This window comes from Odontomachus brunneus, unplaced genomic scaffold, assembly GCF_010583005.1.
Source record: "Odontomachus brunneus isolate Ranch 3 - 2012 unplaced genomic scaffold, Obru_v1 Obru_scaffold_149, whole genome shotgun sequence".
Classification (NCBI taxonomy): Eukaryota; Metazoa; Arthropoda; class Insecta; order Hymenoptera; family Formicidae; genus Odontomachus; species Odontomachus brunneus.
Window position 1 is genome coordinate 363,555 of NW_022639599.1, and position 16,649 is coordinate 380,203.

At 46.5% G+C, this 16,649-nt stretch overlaps 1 protein-coding gene and 1 long non-coding RNA gene across 6 annotated transcripts in view; one reads left to right on the forward strand and one right to left on the reverse strand.

Moving 5' to 3' along the window:
* The window catches only part of LOC116850580, a 298,594-nt gene that overhangs the window by 159,999 nt on the left and 121,946 nt on the right, over positions 1 to 16,649 (forward strand). The window lies entirely within an intron of this gene.
* LOC116850569 (alpha-mannosidase 2) overlaps positions 1 to 16,649 on the reverse strand; it is a 181,057-nt gene that overhangs the window by 37,556 nt on the left and 126,852 nt on the right. For all 5 annotated transcript variants that reach the window (XM_032829005.1, XM_032829007.1, XM_032829006.1 and 2 more), the window contains one exon: positions 5,140 to 5,232. In XM_032829005.1, the coding sequence (XP_032684896.1) occupies positions 5,140 to 5,232 (93 nt within the window). The remainder of the gene's footprint in view (positions 1 to 5,139; positions 5,233 to 16,649) is intronic.

Sequence of the window (16,649 nt, forward strand, 5' to 3'; positions counted from 1 at the left end):
GAGAGAGAGAGAGAGAGAGAGAGAGAGAGAGAGAGAGAGAGAGAGAGAGAGAGAGAAAGAGAGAGAGAGAACGTTATCCGGATCCGTTGCCGGAGATTAACTCGAAACGGAACGGACCGGCGCTTTTTCTCTCTTTCTCTCTTACGATGGCGACGTTGAAATTCTTGGCTGTCGACTTTGAGCGCGTCGGACGGGCGCGAGAGCGCGCTCGCAATATTGCGTCGCGCTTTCGCAATTCTCCCTTGGAAGAACGCGAAGCAGAGAGAGAGAGAGAGAGAGAGAGAGAGAGAGAGAGAGAGAGAGAGAGAGAGAACTCGGGTCTACCAATAAAATAGTAAATAAAGCAGCTGTCAGTACGCTTCGCGGAGAAAGCAATTGCGTCGGTGCACTTTTGGTATACGCAGGAGGCGCGGACCTTACCACCGCGGGACGCGCGACAATATCTGCACGACGGGAGGGCGAGAGAAAGAAGTTCGTAATTACCGCAACTCTCGTCTTCAAAGAAGAAAAGAGAAAGGAAGAAAAAGTAAAGAAAGAGAGAAAGAAAAAACAGCGGGAAAGCGACAGACCGCGTCCGCGAGTGGCGTGAAGCAGCGCGCGCGGTCAATCTTCATTTCGCCTCGAGGAACCTCGAGAGAGAGAGAGAGAGAGAGAGAGCTCGGTCGCGCCTCCGTTCGAGAGCAATTATTTATCGCGGCGAACATCCCCCCCTCTCACCCTTTCCCGCGACCATCCGGATTTCTGCACTGGAGATTTCGTGAATTTTCTGCCACGCCGGCGCTCCACCGTCTGGGTGTCCGCGCGGTGAATTTCCGTTCGACTCCGCGCGAACGTCGCGCGGCAACATCGCCTCGGAATTCATTTCGAGGACGCCTTATTTCCTCTCTTCTTCGGCACGGATCGAAGGATCGAGACGCGGGGCGAAACGCCGCTGCGGATGAATTTTACATATTCCAGATTTTCCGCGCGATTACCCGTCGACGACTACTACGACGACGACGACGACGACGACGACGTCGGAAGAATTCGTTCTCTCTACGCGTAATTACCCGTCGGCTGGCGCGACGCCACGTTAACGCGGACGGCCGCGTAATTCCATCCTGGAAAAATATTAATGTCGCAAGAAAAGCGCTAATTTATCATATCGCCCTGATGGCCGCTTCGGGAGTGACAGCAGCGACGCGAAAAACAAGAATCTCCCGGAGGAATGAATTATAAAAAAATGCGTAATATTATCATGACGCGCTCGCGCGCAACGACAATATCTCGGATATACACAGAGCACTGTGCGCGGAGCAGCACACCGAGTATATACGTGATAAATTGCAGGATCATATTCAGACACGATCAATTCCCTCGTTGTTTTTATTAAAATGAGAGAGCAGCCGAATCCAAATGCGTTATTTTTAAGCGCGCAAGCGTCTAATTAGGCCGAGGCGCTCTTTTCACACGTTTCTTGCCGTTTCAAATCACGTCATTTCACGTGTTCAAGCAGCGTGCAAAATAGAATTCAACACATTCAACACCTGGACTTGCAGCGAAAGGATGTTCGCGCATTCCTTCCATTGGCACGAATTATTTATACAGAAACTGATTAGTATCCGTCCAAAATTCGTATATTCAAATTCATATACAATCGTTGTTTCATGTTTAAAGACATCTTATTCACACTCTAATATTTTGCGCTTTCCATTCATGAAAATTACTTTTGAACAATAAGAACATGTTTTCTTTCTTAAATCACGTACGAAATGCATCGATGCAAGTAATTTATTTTCATTTGGTGCTCTGCAATCTCATTTTTAGACGTATATGTCGAAGACAAAGATATTTTTGAAACGAGAATGTTCCTCTCCTTCTGTGTACGAAAATAATTTCAACAGCTTAACCCTCTCTCAGTTACATTCGACAGTTGAAAAACATGGAATAATTAATTATATCGCGAAGGAGCCAAAGCTCCGAAGTCACAAATCTCATAAAGTCGACAAACATCGGCGCGCAATCAAAGCCGAGGAGCGTGCGCGCGCGTAGAGCGAACGGAAATAGAAAATTGCAATCGTCGGGTCATAATTGAGAGTCGTTCGGGAGCTTTGATCAAACGATCCCGTTAGTTGCCTCGTCAAGAGCAAACGGCCGTCGGGTCTAGGGACGATAGTTAATGAGAGCCGTACAAAGGTTTCCCCGAAAACCGCAACATGTGGGATTTACTGCCGCTCGCCAATGTACACGAGAGATTTTACGAGCACGCGTCGATGCGTTTCCGGCCGGTAAATAAGTAAACAGATAAACTTCCTGCCGCGTTCTTCGCAGACGCGTGCGCGCGGAATAATTTACGATTTATTACGTCACGTTGGGAATAAACCGGTATCGAATATTAATATTCACGCCATCGCGTTTCACCAAGTTTCGTCTCGCGTAAACTCGGGTGAATCTGTACGACGAGGTCGAATAATTAACTTCGGCAAACGCGATAATAGCTGCTTTTTTCTTTCCCTTCCTTTCCCCTCTCTCCCCCTCTCTTTCTCTCATTCTTTTGCTTCTTTTCCGCTCTCTTTCAATCTTAACAATGATTATCAGTTTTGTCATTGAAATCCCCACTCGTTACTCGTCGCACGAGCGTTTACAATTACCTCATTTGGCCTTACGTAACGTATTGTTATTTTTAATTAACGGGGGGCATTAATTAGTACTTCGTTATGCGTGACACGCAATTGCTCGTTCGCGATAATGCTCTTTACGGGATGTTGCGTCACACAAGCCAGCATGATGGGTGAAACAATTTGCGATAATTTTTCATATTTCTTTCAGTGACAGAAAAGAATGTGATCTGGGCATCAATCATAAATCTTTTCACGTGAACTCGATCGTACTTATCAATCATGTGTAATATAAAATGTGTAGTATAAAATTATATGAAGCGAATAATTTTGTACAATACTGGGCGACAATTGTGAATCTTTTCCTCCAATGTAAACCCGTGAAATGTGAACATCTCCATATATCTTCAAAGTTAGGTTTTTTACTTTTCACATATTCACACTAGGGGAAAGATTCGTGATCGATTCCCTGCACGAGTTTATCGTCAAGTTCGAACTGCGTCCATGTCCGGGCACGCAGACCTGTCAACGCGAGTAAACGACCTGTCATATTGACCAATGTGTTGATGCAACACCAAGAGGAAGCTGTTAACAACGCCGCGTCCGACCAAGAACTCGTTCCACTACTGACGACTGAAGTCGCGCGCGCATGGCTGAACAGAGGAGACTGCCTTACTATTTACGCGCGGCGAATCTCCAACGTAGTACCGATATACGCGTGTATCTCTCTCGGGGGGGCTTCTTAAATATCTCTTTCATATCCCGTCTCCGAGCTTCCGATCGACTGAACTGCGCAATAATCCCTTCTACGCCGAGTCGTTATATTCCGCGTAACGACGCCAGTGTGCTTATAAAACAAGCGGCCAGACGTTAACGAGTGCATGCTATTCGCCTTCCGACCGGTCGTATCGATCAGAGAAGTCGCCGATAAAATCGCAATGTACAAATACATGCGACTGGGGCACTGTGTCTTCGCGAACGGCGACTAAATCGACATTCGAGTGTATCCATAGGATGGCGGTATCGGTGTTCGAAAGAGACGAAATGATTGGAAGCTCGAGTCGCATAAATTCAAGCAGGCGTTCGCGGCAAGCAAATCGCGAGTAACCCGAAAGAGATCGAAATGCTTTATAACGTCATAAACAAAGCCTCCTTCGCGATTTCACGATTTTCCCCGGCCGCGTTGGACGGGCTTTTTACACTCCCTCGACGTCGTAAATCTTCGCTTTCGCATTAACGGCTACGTGAAAGCACTGTGAAGAGCTCTCGCACGAGCGGACAGATGGCTCGAATTCGCCCCAGACGTTCCCGCTGTTTATATCGTCTTGCGTTTCTCCTCGGCATGTCCGATAATTTTATAAGATAATTCCTCTCTCCCTGCAATATCCGCTTGCTCGCGGGGAAAATGCGTCCTCGCTGTGCACGCATTTTCGACGTCGTTGAAGTGACGATAAATGCGCGGAGAGACGCGATCGGAATGCGATCCCGGCTGAAGCGACTCCAAAAATTTTATAACCGTGTAATTGGGTAAGATATCAAAGTAATCAACGTGTCAAATAAAATTTGGCAAAAGAGACATTTATTGATAAAGAGACACTTAAGGGGATGCTGAAAACTTTACCGACAGAACGCTGATATTTTTCTGCAAAGTCGTATTGGTTACACAGAATTACAAATGCTTTTACGCAATGAAAGTACGTGCAAAAATAAATAGGAACTGCGTCTTTATTGCTCGATATGTGATGAAAACAAACAAAAAATTTTTAATGTAATCTCAAGCTGTCAGTGTAATATTTGCCTAACCCAAAAGTTCCGCAGCTTGTACATACGCAAGTGTGGATGCTCCAAACAGAAAAATTTTGAAGAACATTGCTCTACCTTCGCATCTGCATTTGGAAGCTTAAGAATATCGAAAAAATTTGCCAAAAAATTTCTACACATATATGGTTTTCTATTGAATATGGTAAAACAAAGCAACACACATTCATGTAAGTTCTGTATATACAAGAAATACGAAAAGGATAGCATGATTATGTTACGATCGTCTCTGCATTATCGACATTGTTCGAGTTTATCATCGACTCCAGCATCCCCTTAATGTCAATAGTGACAAAAGCAAAAGAAGAATTTAGTGCCAACCCCGTAATAATTTCATGATAATCGCGCAATATGCGATCGTTGCAACGTTTTTGCGACACGACTTCACGTGATTAACGAAATTATTATATTTATCGTGTCAGATCGTATCGTGGCAGCGCGTTTATCTTGTACCGTGGTTATCGTTCTTGACAGAGCTGAAACCTTCACCGAGATTGGACTCGTCGAACGTCGTCGCCGTTCTGAGATTTACGGCGACAAGCTTAAATGTTGGTTACGTGCGCGCATAAATACGTGCTTTCAGCGTAATGACCCGGTGCAATCACAAGAAGGCGAGGCGACACGAGACTCCTTTATTGGACGATCCGACCTTAGAGCCGCCGCACACGCGAATTGCGTCCACCAGCGCGCGTGTCCGCGAATATTTCGACATTAATCAGCTTACCTTCAAGGGCGGCCTCGTCGGGTCTTTCCGCAGCTCGCCGAAACGCGCCTCAAAACTGTCGTCCCAATATTCCCGGCTTCGCATCCACGACGGCTGCAACAGAAGTAAACAACCGTGAGAAATTTCGCGGCTCAGCCAGGATATTGCCTCTTATGGTTAATAAAACGAAAACGCCGTCAAAGACATAAATTTCGCGTATCCTGACGGTATCGTCGAGGATAAGGTAATAACGTACGTAGAACATCACGTGCATTATTATCGCTATTGTTCAACGAAGTCGCGAAAATGCCGGCGCCGTGGTGCGCGACAAAATCAATTAGTGTCTCCTTTTACACGATTTAACCTAACTCAAAAAATGTAATTTTATCCTCAGCCGAATCCTCTCATGTGTGTGTGATTTCAAGAGGATTCTTCTAAAAGGAAGATATTCAAAGTAGAATATTTTTTAAATTAGAGAAATTTTGTCTTTTATCTATCGTACTATAGAACTATTCTGCAAATTTTTAACGATAATATTGCAGTTTTTCTACCGTATATCATATCTGTACAACGACAATATAACGATAACGACACTGCCGTTAAAAGTTACACAGAATTGACTACTTACTGGTCTTGTTCTAACCAGTGAAAGAGTATTCTACTTCAAAACATATTTTTCTTAATTCAAAAAGAAAGATAGAAGAAAAGAAAGAAGAAAGGAAGAAAAAAAAGAAAAAAGAAAAGTTTGATGATCTAATAGATTTCCGATTAATAGCTCACTTCATTAGAAGAGGAATAGTGTCGCGAGAGAGACATTGCCTCAGTCGAGAGTCGAATCTGGACGTTCAATCCGTCAGGTGTAATTAGTCGCGCTTTATGTATTGCGTAAATGAGTGATGCGCGGCGAAATAATGGCGCCGGTGAGCGCTGCGCGGCAGAGTGAACGTTCGTTTTCGTTCGGGACAAACATCGCGTGAAATAATCGCGCATTGCGACAAACTGCGTGAACGCTTCGTGATCGATCTCTCATCACTCACGTCTCGTCGGGCTGCGCGACAATTAAATGTACCGCGCGGAAGTCCATTCACGGTCCGCTCCTACTCCCGTGACCTCGCGTGCGTCGTTTCTTCTTTTCGCCTCGTGTTAATAACGGCTTTATCGTGGTAATAGTTTTGACGCGATACCTCGCCGATAAGGTAAACGCGAAACCACGATGACGTCGACGTTGACTCTACACGAAAGCCCTGCTCGCCGCTGCCCTCCATCGAGATCCTTCCGGCGATCTTTGCGACAAGCGTGGCTTTAGATAGCGCGCGACTTCAGCAACGCGCGCCGCCACCCTCGTTCATCCACTGTTTGACAAATGCACGAGCCACACGTCCCTTCATGTATCGTCAAGAGACGCCTCTCAAACGTAAACACTGAAAGATGAATCAAAAGAAACGACGGCCGCCTCCTCAACGACGCGAGCGAGAGCTCGCTTTTACTACATTTTTACCGCGCGTTGAGAATACCAGTTGAGTCTCTCTTCGAGGAGATAATTCCGTGCCGAGTTAATTTCAGATCGGGATTAATCGTAGACAAGATATCGAGAGTTCTAAATACAGAGCGGCCGCTTGGAAAACGCAAAATTTACGCGGAGAATCCGTAAAGTGGAGCCGGGTGAGAATGGCGAGAGAGTAGAGAGAGAGACAGAGAAGATAGAAAGAGACGGAGAAGAGAGAGAGAGAGAGAGAGAGAGAGAGAGGGGGGGGAAAAGGGAGAGAGATTCGGTGGCTTCTGGGACGCCCTGTACGAGCCGCGCTGAATACCGTCGAGCATCTGCGAGAGGCGAGCGGGCTTCGAGGATGGGAAGTAATGAAGTAGAGCGAAATTGGAATTCGCGAGGAATCCGATTCGCCCGGTTCTAAACATGGATTACGCAAGTCCGAACGCGCCGCTGCCCATTGGTGCAGCCACCACGAAATTCGAAGATTCTCGTTTCGGCGCGCCTCGAAACCCCAGAAAATCCCGAGCGGCCCGGCGGCAAGCGATATAATTTCAATCGCCCGTTAAATTTCGATGCCGTCGTCCACCTTCATACCTGCCAATCAAGATAATGTTTTACCGGTCGAAATGCTATTTCCGAGCGCACACGAGCGAGAACGAACGTATGAACAGGTAGACAGACAGACGAACGAACGGACGGACGGACGGACGGACGGATGGACGCGCGCACGCACGCACGCACGCACGCACGCACGCACGCATGCACATACGCGAGCGAGCTCAACAGCAGAATTGGGTGTTACGGCGCTGATAATTAATCACTCGCGTGTCTCCCCGTGGCGCGGCTACGTAACGTCGCGAAATACGGATTTCATATAAATTGAGGCTGTTGCAAATTGAATATCGCGAATTACATAATCGCCGGCGGTGTGAATGTTACAAATGAAGATCGGTGGCAGCTTGCGCTCTGGGGATACGCGTGCCTCAGTGCGGATTATGCGATATGACAAATAAAATCTGCGTGTACTTTCCAATTTCACGGGGATAATGCGCGACGAAGCATTCCTATTTCCGTGGGAAGAATAATTGTCTGATTTAATATAGATCAGAGCGTTGGTCTCAATTAATTGGGATCAGATCAAAGTGTCGATTTGAGTGAGACGCGATAAATAATGTTTCTTTCTTTTCATTTTCGTATGGGGAAAGTAATTATCTAATATAGATTGAAACGTAATATAGATTGATAATATCTATACAGATTGAAACGTTGGTTCCTTGCAATCGGAAAGTCATTATAGAGGTGTCATATTTTTTATCAATCTACCTATTAACACATACGAAAAAGATCTAGTTCAAAGATTGTTAAAAATCGTCCAAACACCATTCGGACTACAAGGATTAGTTAATTAATTCGATTAATTAATTAATTCGGTTAATAAATTAATTTATTTTCGTGAGAAGAATAATTGCCTAATTAGATATAGATTAGAATGTTAGTCTCTTAATTAATTGATATGTTTAAATCAAAGTGTTGACTCGAGTAAGATGAGATAAAGAATTTTTTTTATTTTTATGGGAAGAATAATTGCATAATTGAATTGGAATTGAACTATTGTTCCCTTAATATTAATTGAGATGTTTAAATCAAAGTGTTGATTAAGAGGAGATAAAGAATTTTTTAAATTTTTGTAAGAAGAATAATTGCTTGAAAAAATTGTTTGGAACAAAAAAGCAGAGTACGAATTTTTTAGAGACCCCGATAACATCATGAATATTAGCATTGCGTGAACACGCAGATAATGTGTCGGCCATATAATTGCGATCTTCTAAATTCGCGACTATCGGCGGCGCTAATCGGATTATTACAGATTTTTGGGCGACGCTTCTCTCGGCTCTACCAAGAATTTATGTTACGACGGCGCGCAAACAATTACCATGATGCGAGGAAAGGCAGGGCCGAGCTGGCCGGCGCAGGCGGACGGTACCGCTTTAATTTCTATCAACAGCAAGCCGAGCGAATTAATCACCATAAATCCAGGATCGACGCGGAGATAAAGCCGAGTCAAAATTAAATCCCGACTGAAGAGCTCGTCCATCGAGCCCAACGGACTCCCATCGAGATATATTCCCTGGAAAGGTCTTCTACGGAGCTTTCTCTCTCTCTCCCTCCCTCCCTCTCTCTTTCTTTCTCTATCTCTTTCCCTCTCCGATTATCCGACGATCGGTCGAGCTTTCTTGTAACGGAGCTTATCCGGTCGACGTTAATTAAACATCGAAAAGCTTCGCTCCCTAATCCATCGACGGAGGAGGTAGTTTCTTTCACCCGGGATTATTTCGGGAGGGGTGAAAGTAACCTCGAATCTCTCCTCTCTCTCCCTCTCTCTCTGTCTCTCGATCCGTCCTCTCTCCTGCCTTCCCTTCGCGCTCCCGTCAGATCGATCTCGCTCGTCCGCTCGCTCTTACGGTATCGACCGGAAATCTGGGAAGGCTCTTACGGCGAATTAAACCCTCGGCGGATTCCACACCGTTGCAAGCGCTAAGTAATTATTTGCGACGTGTATACTTTTCCTTTTAGCAAGTTCGATCGATATTTATGGCGCCGACTGGACAAGCGGACTCGGGTTACCGTCAATTACCGTCGATCGAATATTTGCTGCGTTCCCGCGCGTGGGAAATCTCGTCAGTCTCCTAATCGCGGAGCGACGATTGATTTCACGTGTCTTTCGCGACGTCTCAATCTCGTGTCGCGGTCACTCGGAAGACAGCGGCGATTTTAGGATTTCGCCGTGATGGTCTCGTCGTCGTCGCCGTCGACGCTGACGTTTACGGACGACGCCTGCCCTAAAAGCGAATTGCCGCGAAGAACCGCCGTCGGTCGATCGCGTCGGGCGCGTTCTTTTGCTCCGATCTTTGCACTAACTATCCCATCTGTCCGGCTCTCCGTTCCGCTACACGGCGAGCGAATGAAGATGAAGCGTTTTACGGAGTATCCCGGAGAAGGAGAGAGGATATTTCCTCGGAGGATAGCGATCTTAGGAAGATGCCGAGGATGAGAACGGACGGGTCTTAAAGGGATATCGAAGCAACGCTATCTTATCGACACGAGTCCCGCAGGGGACCGCGGGCAACTGCGTACGATTTTACAAAGGGTGCTTTAACCGTTTCAGCGCGAAGTGTGATGGCAGTGAAGAAGAGGACAGCTCGTTACGGATTTGTCACGTCGATTGATTCTTTCTCACGAGCCCTTTGAATCGCTCTTCCCGACGACCACGACACGTCGCCGGTCTGTGTTCTCTCTCAGCTGAGAATGTGAAAAAATCCCCCGCGATTTCGCGGGATCTCTTTTAATCGCGAAACACGCGAGCGCGTCATTACTTCCCTGCCCCCTCCCCTTCCGCGAAGTGAAACATTTCGTCACATTTTGTCCGGGAGTGGCTTATTAAAACAGGAAAGAAAATTGGGGATTAACGCGAGTATCATTATTGCGAGTGTATTTCCGCGAGGAACATTATTCCGCAGTCCGTTGGTAGTTCGGCGCCCGGGAGCTCGAGTTTCATTAGTTTCCATCTACATTAGAGCCCGCTAATGTGCGCGCGGACGTGTACAGTGTGGCGCCGAAGTTAACGGCTGCACGGACGATAAACGGCTCAACGGGATCGCCGGATCGATCGACGTACCGAATACCTGTGTCGATTCGCGCGTTCACGCGAAATCTACTGCACTCCATAGGCCACGAATGGAAGCTCGGAATAAGTTTGCGGAGGGTGGTAGATTGACGTCCGCAGATACTCGACGATCGATCCGCGCGCGCCTCGCCGTCGGAGTCTACTCAAAGTCGGAGACGACGGATGGGATCCGTGCGATGTATGCGCTCGCGCAGGAGGATGGATTAACTGCTTGAGCGTGTGCATGAGGCTTCTCACTTCGCGCCTTCAAACACCCGCGGTGGCTGGCCTCAAAACGCGGAAAATCAGAGTTCCGATTCTGTCGGAAGCGTGCGCGCGCGCGCGCGCGCGTTATTAACCCTCTTCCGGTGGTAACCAGGATCATTTGTGTTCGGGCCGGAAGTGTTCGCTTCTGGAAAGCAACCTCGCGGTTCCCTTTCCCTGAGGAACTTGTCGGTGAGAAGGAGAAAGCTCGCAGCTCGCAAGTTGCTGGGAAAGACCTTTTAGTAATTTTTGGGAACCTTTGCGAACATTTCGAGAGGGAGGAAAGTCAAGGGAAACACAAGTAAGCCTGGTTTCCACTCCGAAGATGCCGAAAATATCTTACCACTCGGGGAGTTGAAAATAATTCAACGCGTTCAAGATTTTCTTTGGGAACTTTGAATTATATATTAAACAGTCTGTTTATATATATTTAGTCATTTCAGGATTCTCTTTCTCTTTCCCTCTTATATTTTAAGTAATTAACAAAGGTTTAATTCCGGTGTTTCTCGAAAAATAACATCGGTCACGTAAATAAATATCGGTCACGTAAATTTTTAAAATTCCAAAATTCTCTTGCGTGAAATTCACTTTCAAATAAAAATATACTTGCATGAAACACTTCGGATCGTTTGAAGTATACTTGTAAAAAATGCCTTTTCCCTTGACAGTCGATAGATGGCCGTGTAATTAATAAGTGACACGCAACCTTTTTCTTTAGTCTACCTTTCTAATTTTATCGCGTTAAAAGGACAAAGAAAAGATCAAAGAAAAAGGATAATTCTCGACGCATTTTACGAATACGCTCAAACGATCTCAAGTGTTCTCTCACTCAAATATCTTTTCACTTGAAAGTGGTACGTAAGAATTTTTTTCAAAGTTCACATGAACTTTCAGTATGTCATTTCTCGTTTCTGACGTCACGATTGCTGCAGCAGATAGCCGGGAGATTTAACATATTAAATAATTGAGCGGGAATTATATCGGAATATCGATGCTATCTTATAGCTTCGGAATCGCGCTTCGAGAGAGAGAGAAAGAGAGAATTTTCGAGCGTTCCATTCCTATTGATTACATGAGCACTTGTGCGCGCGGCACACGACGAGGAGCTTTTCCTTCTTGTTGCGTGTTTTTCTCCCGAATAACTCCGATGAATGCATCGTGGCCACTTCGAGCCGCTCTGACAAGTGTGCGGGAATTTTTTCAGGCAATTTGCGGAAGTACCCCGACGTCGTTGCGCCGAAACGCTATTTTTGGCGTAAAGCCGACCGGCCGGCTGGCCGGCCGACCGACTGGGCAGCTTTAACCCCGGGTGCTGAATTTTTGCAAGTGGATTACGGCAAGTGCCGGCTAAAAGACGACCGTCGCGGTAAAAGCATTTCTGTCCTTAAAAACTGCACTAACTACCGGCCGGCCTGCGGCTGGCCTGTTCCATTAAGCTCGCCTTCCTTTTGCACTTTGACCGCGGCATATCATCGTCACGGTCGCCGAACGATGCTAGTAATCCTATTTGCGGGTCGAAAAATACGGCGAGGTTTTAAGCGACAAGGTATATGTGTGTGTGTATGTGTGTGTGTGTGTGTATGCGTGTGTGTGCGTGCGCGCGCAAAGGCAAGAATTATTATCGCGTTACTTGTCCGCGCGACTGACTCGCTGCGAGTCAGTCCGTTTTTGACAGAGAATCTTCTTACATCTGGATCATTATATTCCAGATGGATGAGTGCGTTTTCTACTGCTGGCACAAAGTGCGTTTCTTTCTCCGCGAAGAAGAAGTGTCCGCGCGGACAGCATCGTTATAATGCCAGGCATTACACCGTTTTTACGCGCGATCAGCCGCTCTGGCTACATAAAAGTTTCACGTTTTACGTTCGAAAAGCGCGTAGTCCCGTACAGAGATAGCGCGAATTTGGCAGGATCTTTATTACCGTATTCCAGATCCTTTATTAGGACCAGTATGACAATATAGAGTGATCTGTCGATTGGTCTTTGTTTGACAGTGTGCCAAAGTGAAAGCATCGAATGTCCTTGTGCGTTCATTGTTTTTAATTGTTCATTATTTGACTTGTTTTCGGAGTAAAGTGGTAGACTCAGGTTTCATTGACGGTTAAAAGTCGATTCTAAAAGCCCTTCTGTTCGCGGCGAAACTGTGCTAAAAACAGTGCGAGAAACAATGAGACTGTTCAGTTGAGTCTGGACCAAACGCAGGGCCCATCGCTCGCAGAGTTCACCGCCAAACGAAAACTAATCGACAGATTCTCTCAGACTAGATTGACTCTGTGCTGTCATATCGAACCTAATGAAGAATAGCTCTAAAATACGGTAATAAAGACTCGGCCGGATTCACTCTATTTCGGTATCACCTTAATTTTTTGAATTACTCACGTACTCACTAACTGCGGGATATATTTAACTGCAGGACTCAATGTCGATGACAGATCAATCTCAGCTGGAGATAAATCAATGGGAAATATATGAAACACGGCGGAGGAGGTTTTCCCAAGTGCAAAGGGAATCGCACCGCTCGGGAGGCAGTCATTTTGCACTTCATCGATTGTTCATTCGCGTTTCCACTTTAATTGTTTGATCAGAAATTGACGTATTGTCGTTCCGTCCGTGCTCCGACGATGAAGAGAATATCCTCGCGGGTATTTAGCGTTAATTGTTTGACGTCGACGCGTCAGACCACCGTGCATCGGATATGTGAGCCGCAGATATCCGCCCGATTCGCCTAGATCGGTTTAGTTGATAGGTTGCACGTTAGATAGTTTTGGATTACCTGTATGTGCGCCGGAACGGACGCGCCGTAAGTAGATCGGGTGTGCCTGATATACATACACATGTGTACACACGAACTTTAATTATGTCCGATATATTCATCGACGGGGAGCAATTTTCCGGTCGAGGGCTGGAAAATTTCGACGTCGAGGAGCGTCTGAACGCTCGTCGCTTTCCCATCGATATATTTTGCATTAAGCCGCGTCGCCTATGAAACCGACAATTTAATTTCGCTTCAGTGACAAAAGAGGGAGAGGAAGAGAGAGGGCCGAAGCAAGAGCAGGAAAGTGGAAAAATGTCCGCGTTCGTCAAAAATGACATCGGGAGAAGTCGAGCTCGCTTTCGCGTCGAAACGACGTGAAAACACGCGAAACATTTCGGATCACACTTAAATTGTCCGCGAATTTTCATTGTCGGGCATTATTGATTGTCATACATTATCGCGCAGAACCGGGAGATCGCACTCCGTTTCAGTAAATTGCCCGGAAGGACGTATTTCGAATATTTTTCAACATGAATTATATTTTCCAACGTATGCAGCGGAATGTGCGCGCGTGTAGCGGAAATGATAATTTTTATTAAGTCTTAATGCGAGCGATACTTTTGACATTAGAACGAAGGATGAATATCTGTGAAATGTTAATTCTCTGTGAATCCGGATTTCAAATTTAATTCAAATATTTATATTCCCGTGCGCTATGTGTGTGTCGCACACAGTACGCATCGCGTCGTGCAAATCCGATCTGTCCTCGCGCGCGTTAAATCTTTATGAAATCTGATTTATCCGGGACGAAATATAGAACGAGCTTATATATTACTTGTACAATTAATTTACGAATGAGAGGGAAGAGAGAAAGATAGAGAGAAAGAGGAGCGACTCTAGAGATCATGGTCTCGGGTCGTTTCTCTATTGGAAGGAGTGAACTGTAACGCTCACGAAACGTATCGAAAACAAATCTATAAAAGACGCGGCATTACCAATCCAGAAGTCAGCCTAATTATTTGGTGCTTGTAATTACAATCATATAGAGAAATAATTACTATAAATTATGATTAAAACATTATGGTCAAGAAAACTTTTTTTTTATTAAATCTTGCTATAACGTTGATGATAATAACTTTGTATGTTACTACCACTATTTTCATGTTAAAATTATCAAGAAATATAGTTGGGGCCAAGAACAACTGTAATTCTGTCAGATCAGCTTTTTTAATTAAACATTACTATAACATTGATGATAATAACCTTGTATGTTACTACCACTATTTTCATGTTAAAATTATCAAGAAATATAGTTGGGGCCAAGAACAACTGTAATTTCTGTTAGATCAGCTTTTTTAATTAAAGTCTACTATAACGCTGATGATAATAACCTTGTATGTTACTACCACTATTTTCATGTTAAAATTATCAAGAAATATAGTTGAGGCCAAGAACAACTGTAATTTCTGTCAAATCAGCTCTTTTAATTAAAGTCTACCATAACGTTGATGATAATAACCTTGTATGCATGTTATCTCTCATCACTAATTTTATGTTAAAATTATCAAGAAATATGGTTCGGGCCAGGAACGGCTATGATTTCTGTCAGATCAGCCGTATTTTTCTCTCAGTGCCGCTAACAATCGCGCACTGATAAAGCGAGCGCTACACGGAGCGAACGTAAAAGTCGAGGGGATCGTCGGAGAGGAAGAGGTAATTATACATTACCTCGCGGCTACTTCTCTCGTCGCGGGAAAAAATAAATTTCGACGGAAGTTCTCGAGAGCGAGGCTCCGCTCGACGGGAGTTTACAATTCCCCGGAGGGACGACAATTCCATGAGAGAAATTCGATATCGAGCTCGCAGGGAGGGCGGCGGAGGATACAGCGGCTAGAGGGTTGGGCAGGGTGGCAGACGGGGTTGCGGCGGGCTGATAAGGCCGGGGGGAGGGTGCAGTCGCGCCGCCGCCACTACTACCACCACCGCTGCTGCTGCCGCCGCCGCTCCCAGGTTTATTTTCCTCCTCGTCGTCTAATAGCGCGTCAAAGGAGACACGTAAACGACGGCAATGACGGCGCCGGCGAAGTGAAGGCAAATGGGTGCATCCAGTGCACTAAGCACTCCTTTGTTCCCGACACGTGATTGACGGAGAGTGGTTCACGGTTTCCACCGACCCTCGCTCGCTCTCTCGCTCTCTACCGCTCTCTCTATCTCTTTCTCTCTGTCTATCTATCTTCTCCTTCCTCCCCACCACTGATGCGCAGGGGAGAGATTACCGTCGAACACGTCGGGGACGATGCACCCCGCCGTTGCGGCGCGACGCGGTGCAGCGCGGTGCATCGGGAAGGATGCACTCCTGACCTCGTTGGCGCGCGTTTATCGTCGGCGATTTGCCGGCGGGGATGATCTCGCGGGGAGCCGTTTACCGGACTGAGTTGCGTTTTGTCGTTGCATACGGACGACGTGGCGCGAGCAGATAGCTAGATGGTTACCGACATCCTCTTATCCGTCGTTCACGTCGACGGTGCAAATTAAGTCGTACCCGACGATTTCCACTGACGATTCGCCATTCTTTAGTTAGATCAAACGGACAAACAGAGAGAAAGAGAGAGAGAGAGAGAGAGAGAGAAGAGTAAACAGACAGACAGAGAGAAAAGTGCCGCTAAATAGAAAATTAGAAAACGGAGAAGCCTTTTTCCCTCCTGTGTCGCGTAGCTATTTCCGTCCGCGTCGTTTGTTCTTCGCGCTAAAAGCACCACCACGCGTGGACATTTTAATGAAAGAAAAGCGGGCTCGGGATCGCAGAGCCCATCGTTAAAATAACAGTGTACGACAGCGGGGCGCGCATTCGCGAACGGCGGTTCCCGGCGGAACTGCCTGTTCGTCGTGCACAAATTATTTTATACGAGACAGCAGCGAGCGAAATTGCACTCGCGGCTTACACCGCGATCGCTGCCGCCGCGATCATACGACGGCGCGGCGTGCGGCGCGAGATTTACGAGGTGCGTGTGCAACGTGCGACGACGCACATTGCTGCGACAACGGCGGCGCGCTCTGTTCGACGACTCCGTGCAAATTGTGTTTGTGGAACGTCCGGTCGGCCGGCGCGTCCCGATGGCACCGATGCGCCGCTGTAATTGCTCGTATCCAGGCGGCGCCTAGAAATTTACCGGAAAGGATCGACCCATTGAGTCTCTGGCCCTTTCCCGTGCCTCGGAGGATTTTCCCGCCGACGCGGGAAAAATCACCGTCGCGTCGCGTCGCATCGCGTCGCGTCGCGGATAATGAAACTCTGCGTAGTGTCGGAAGGATACGAGAGAGAGGAGGGGGGAGGGGGAGGGATGGGGGGAGAGAGAGCG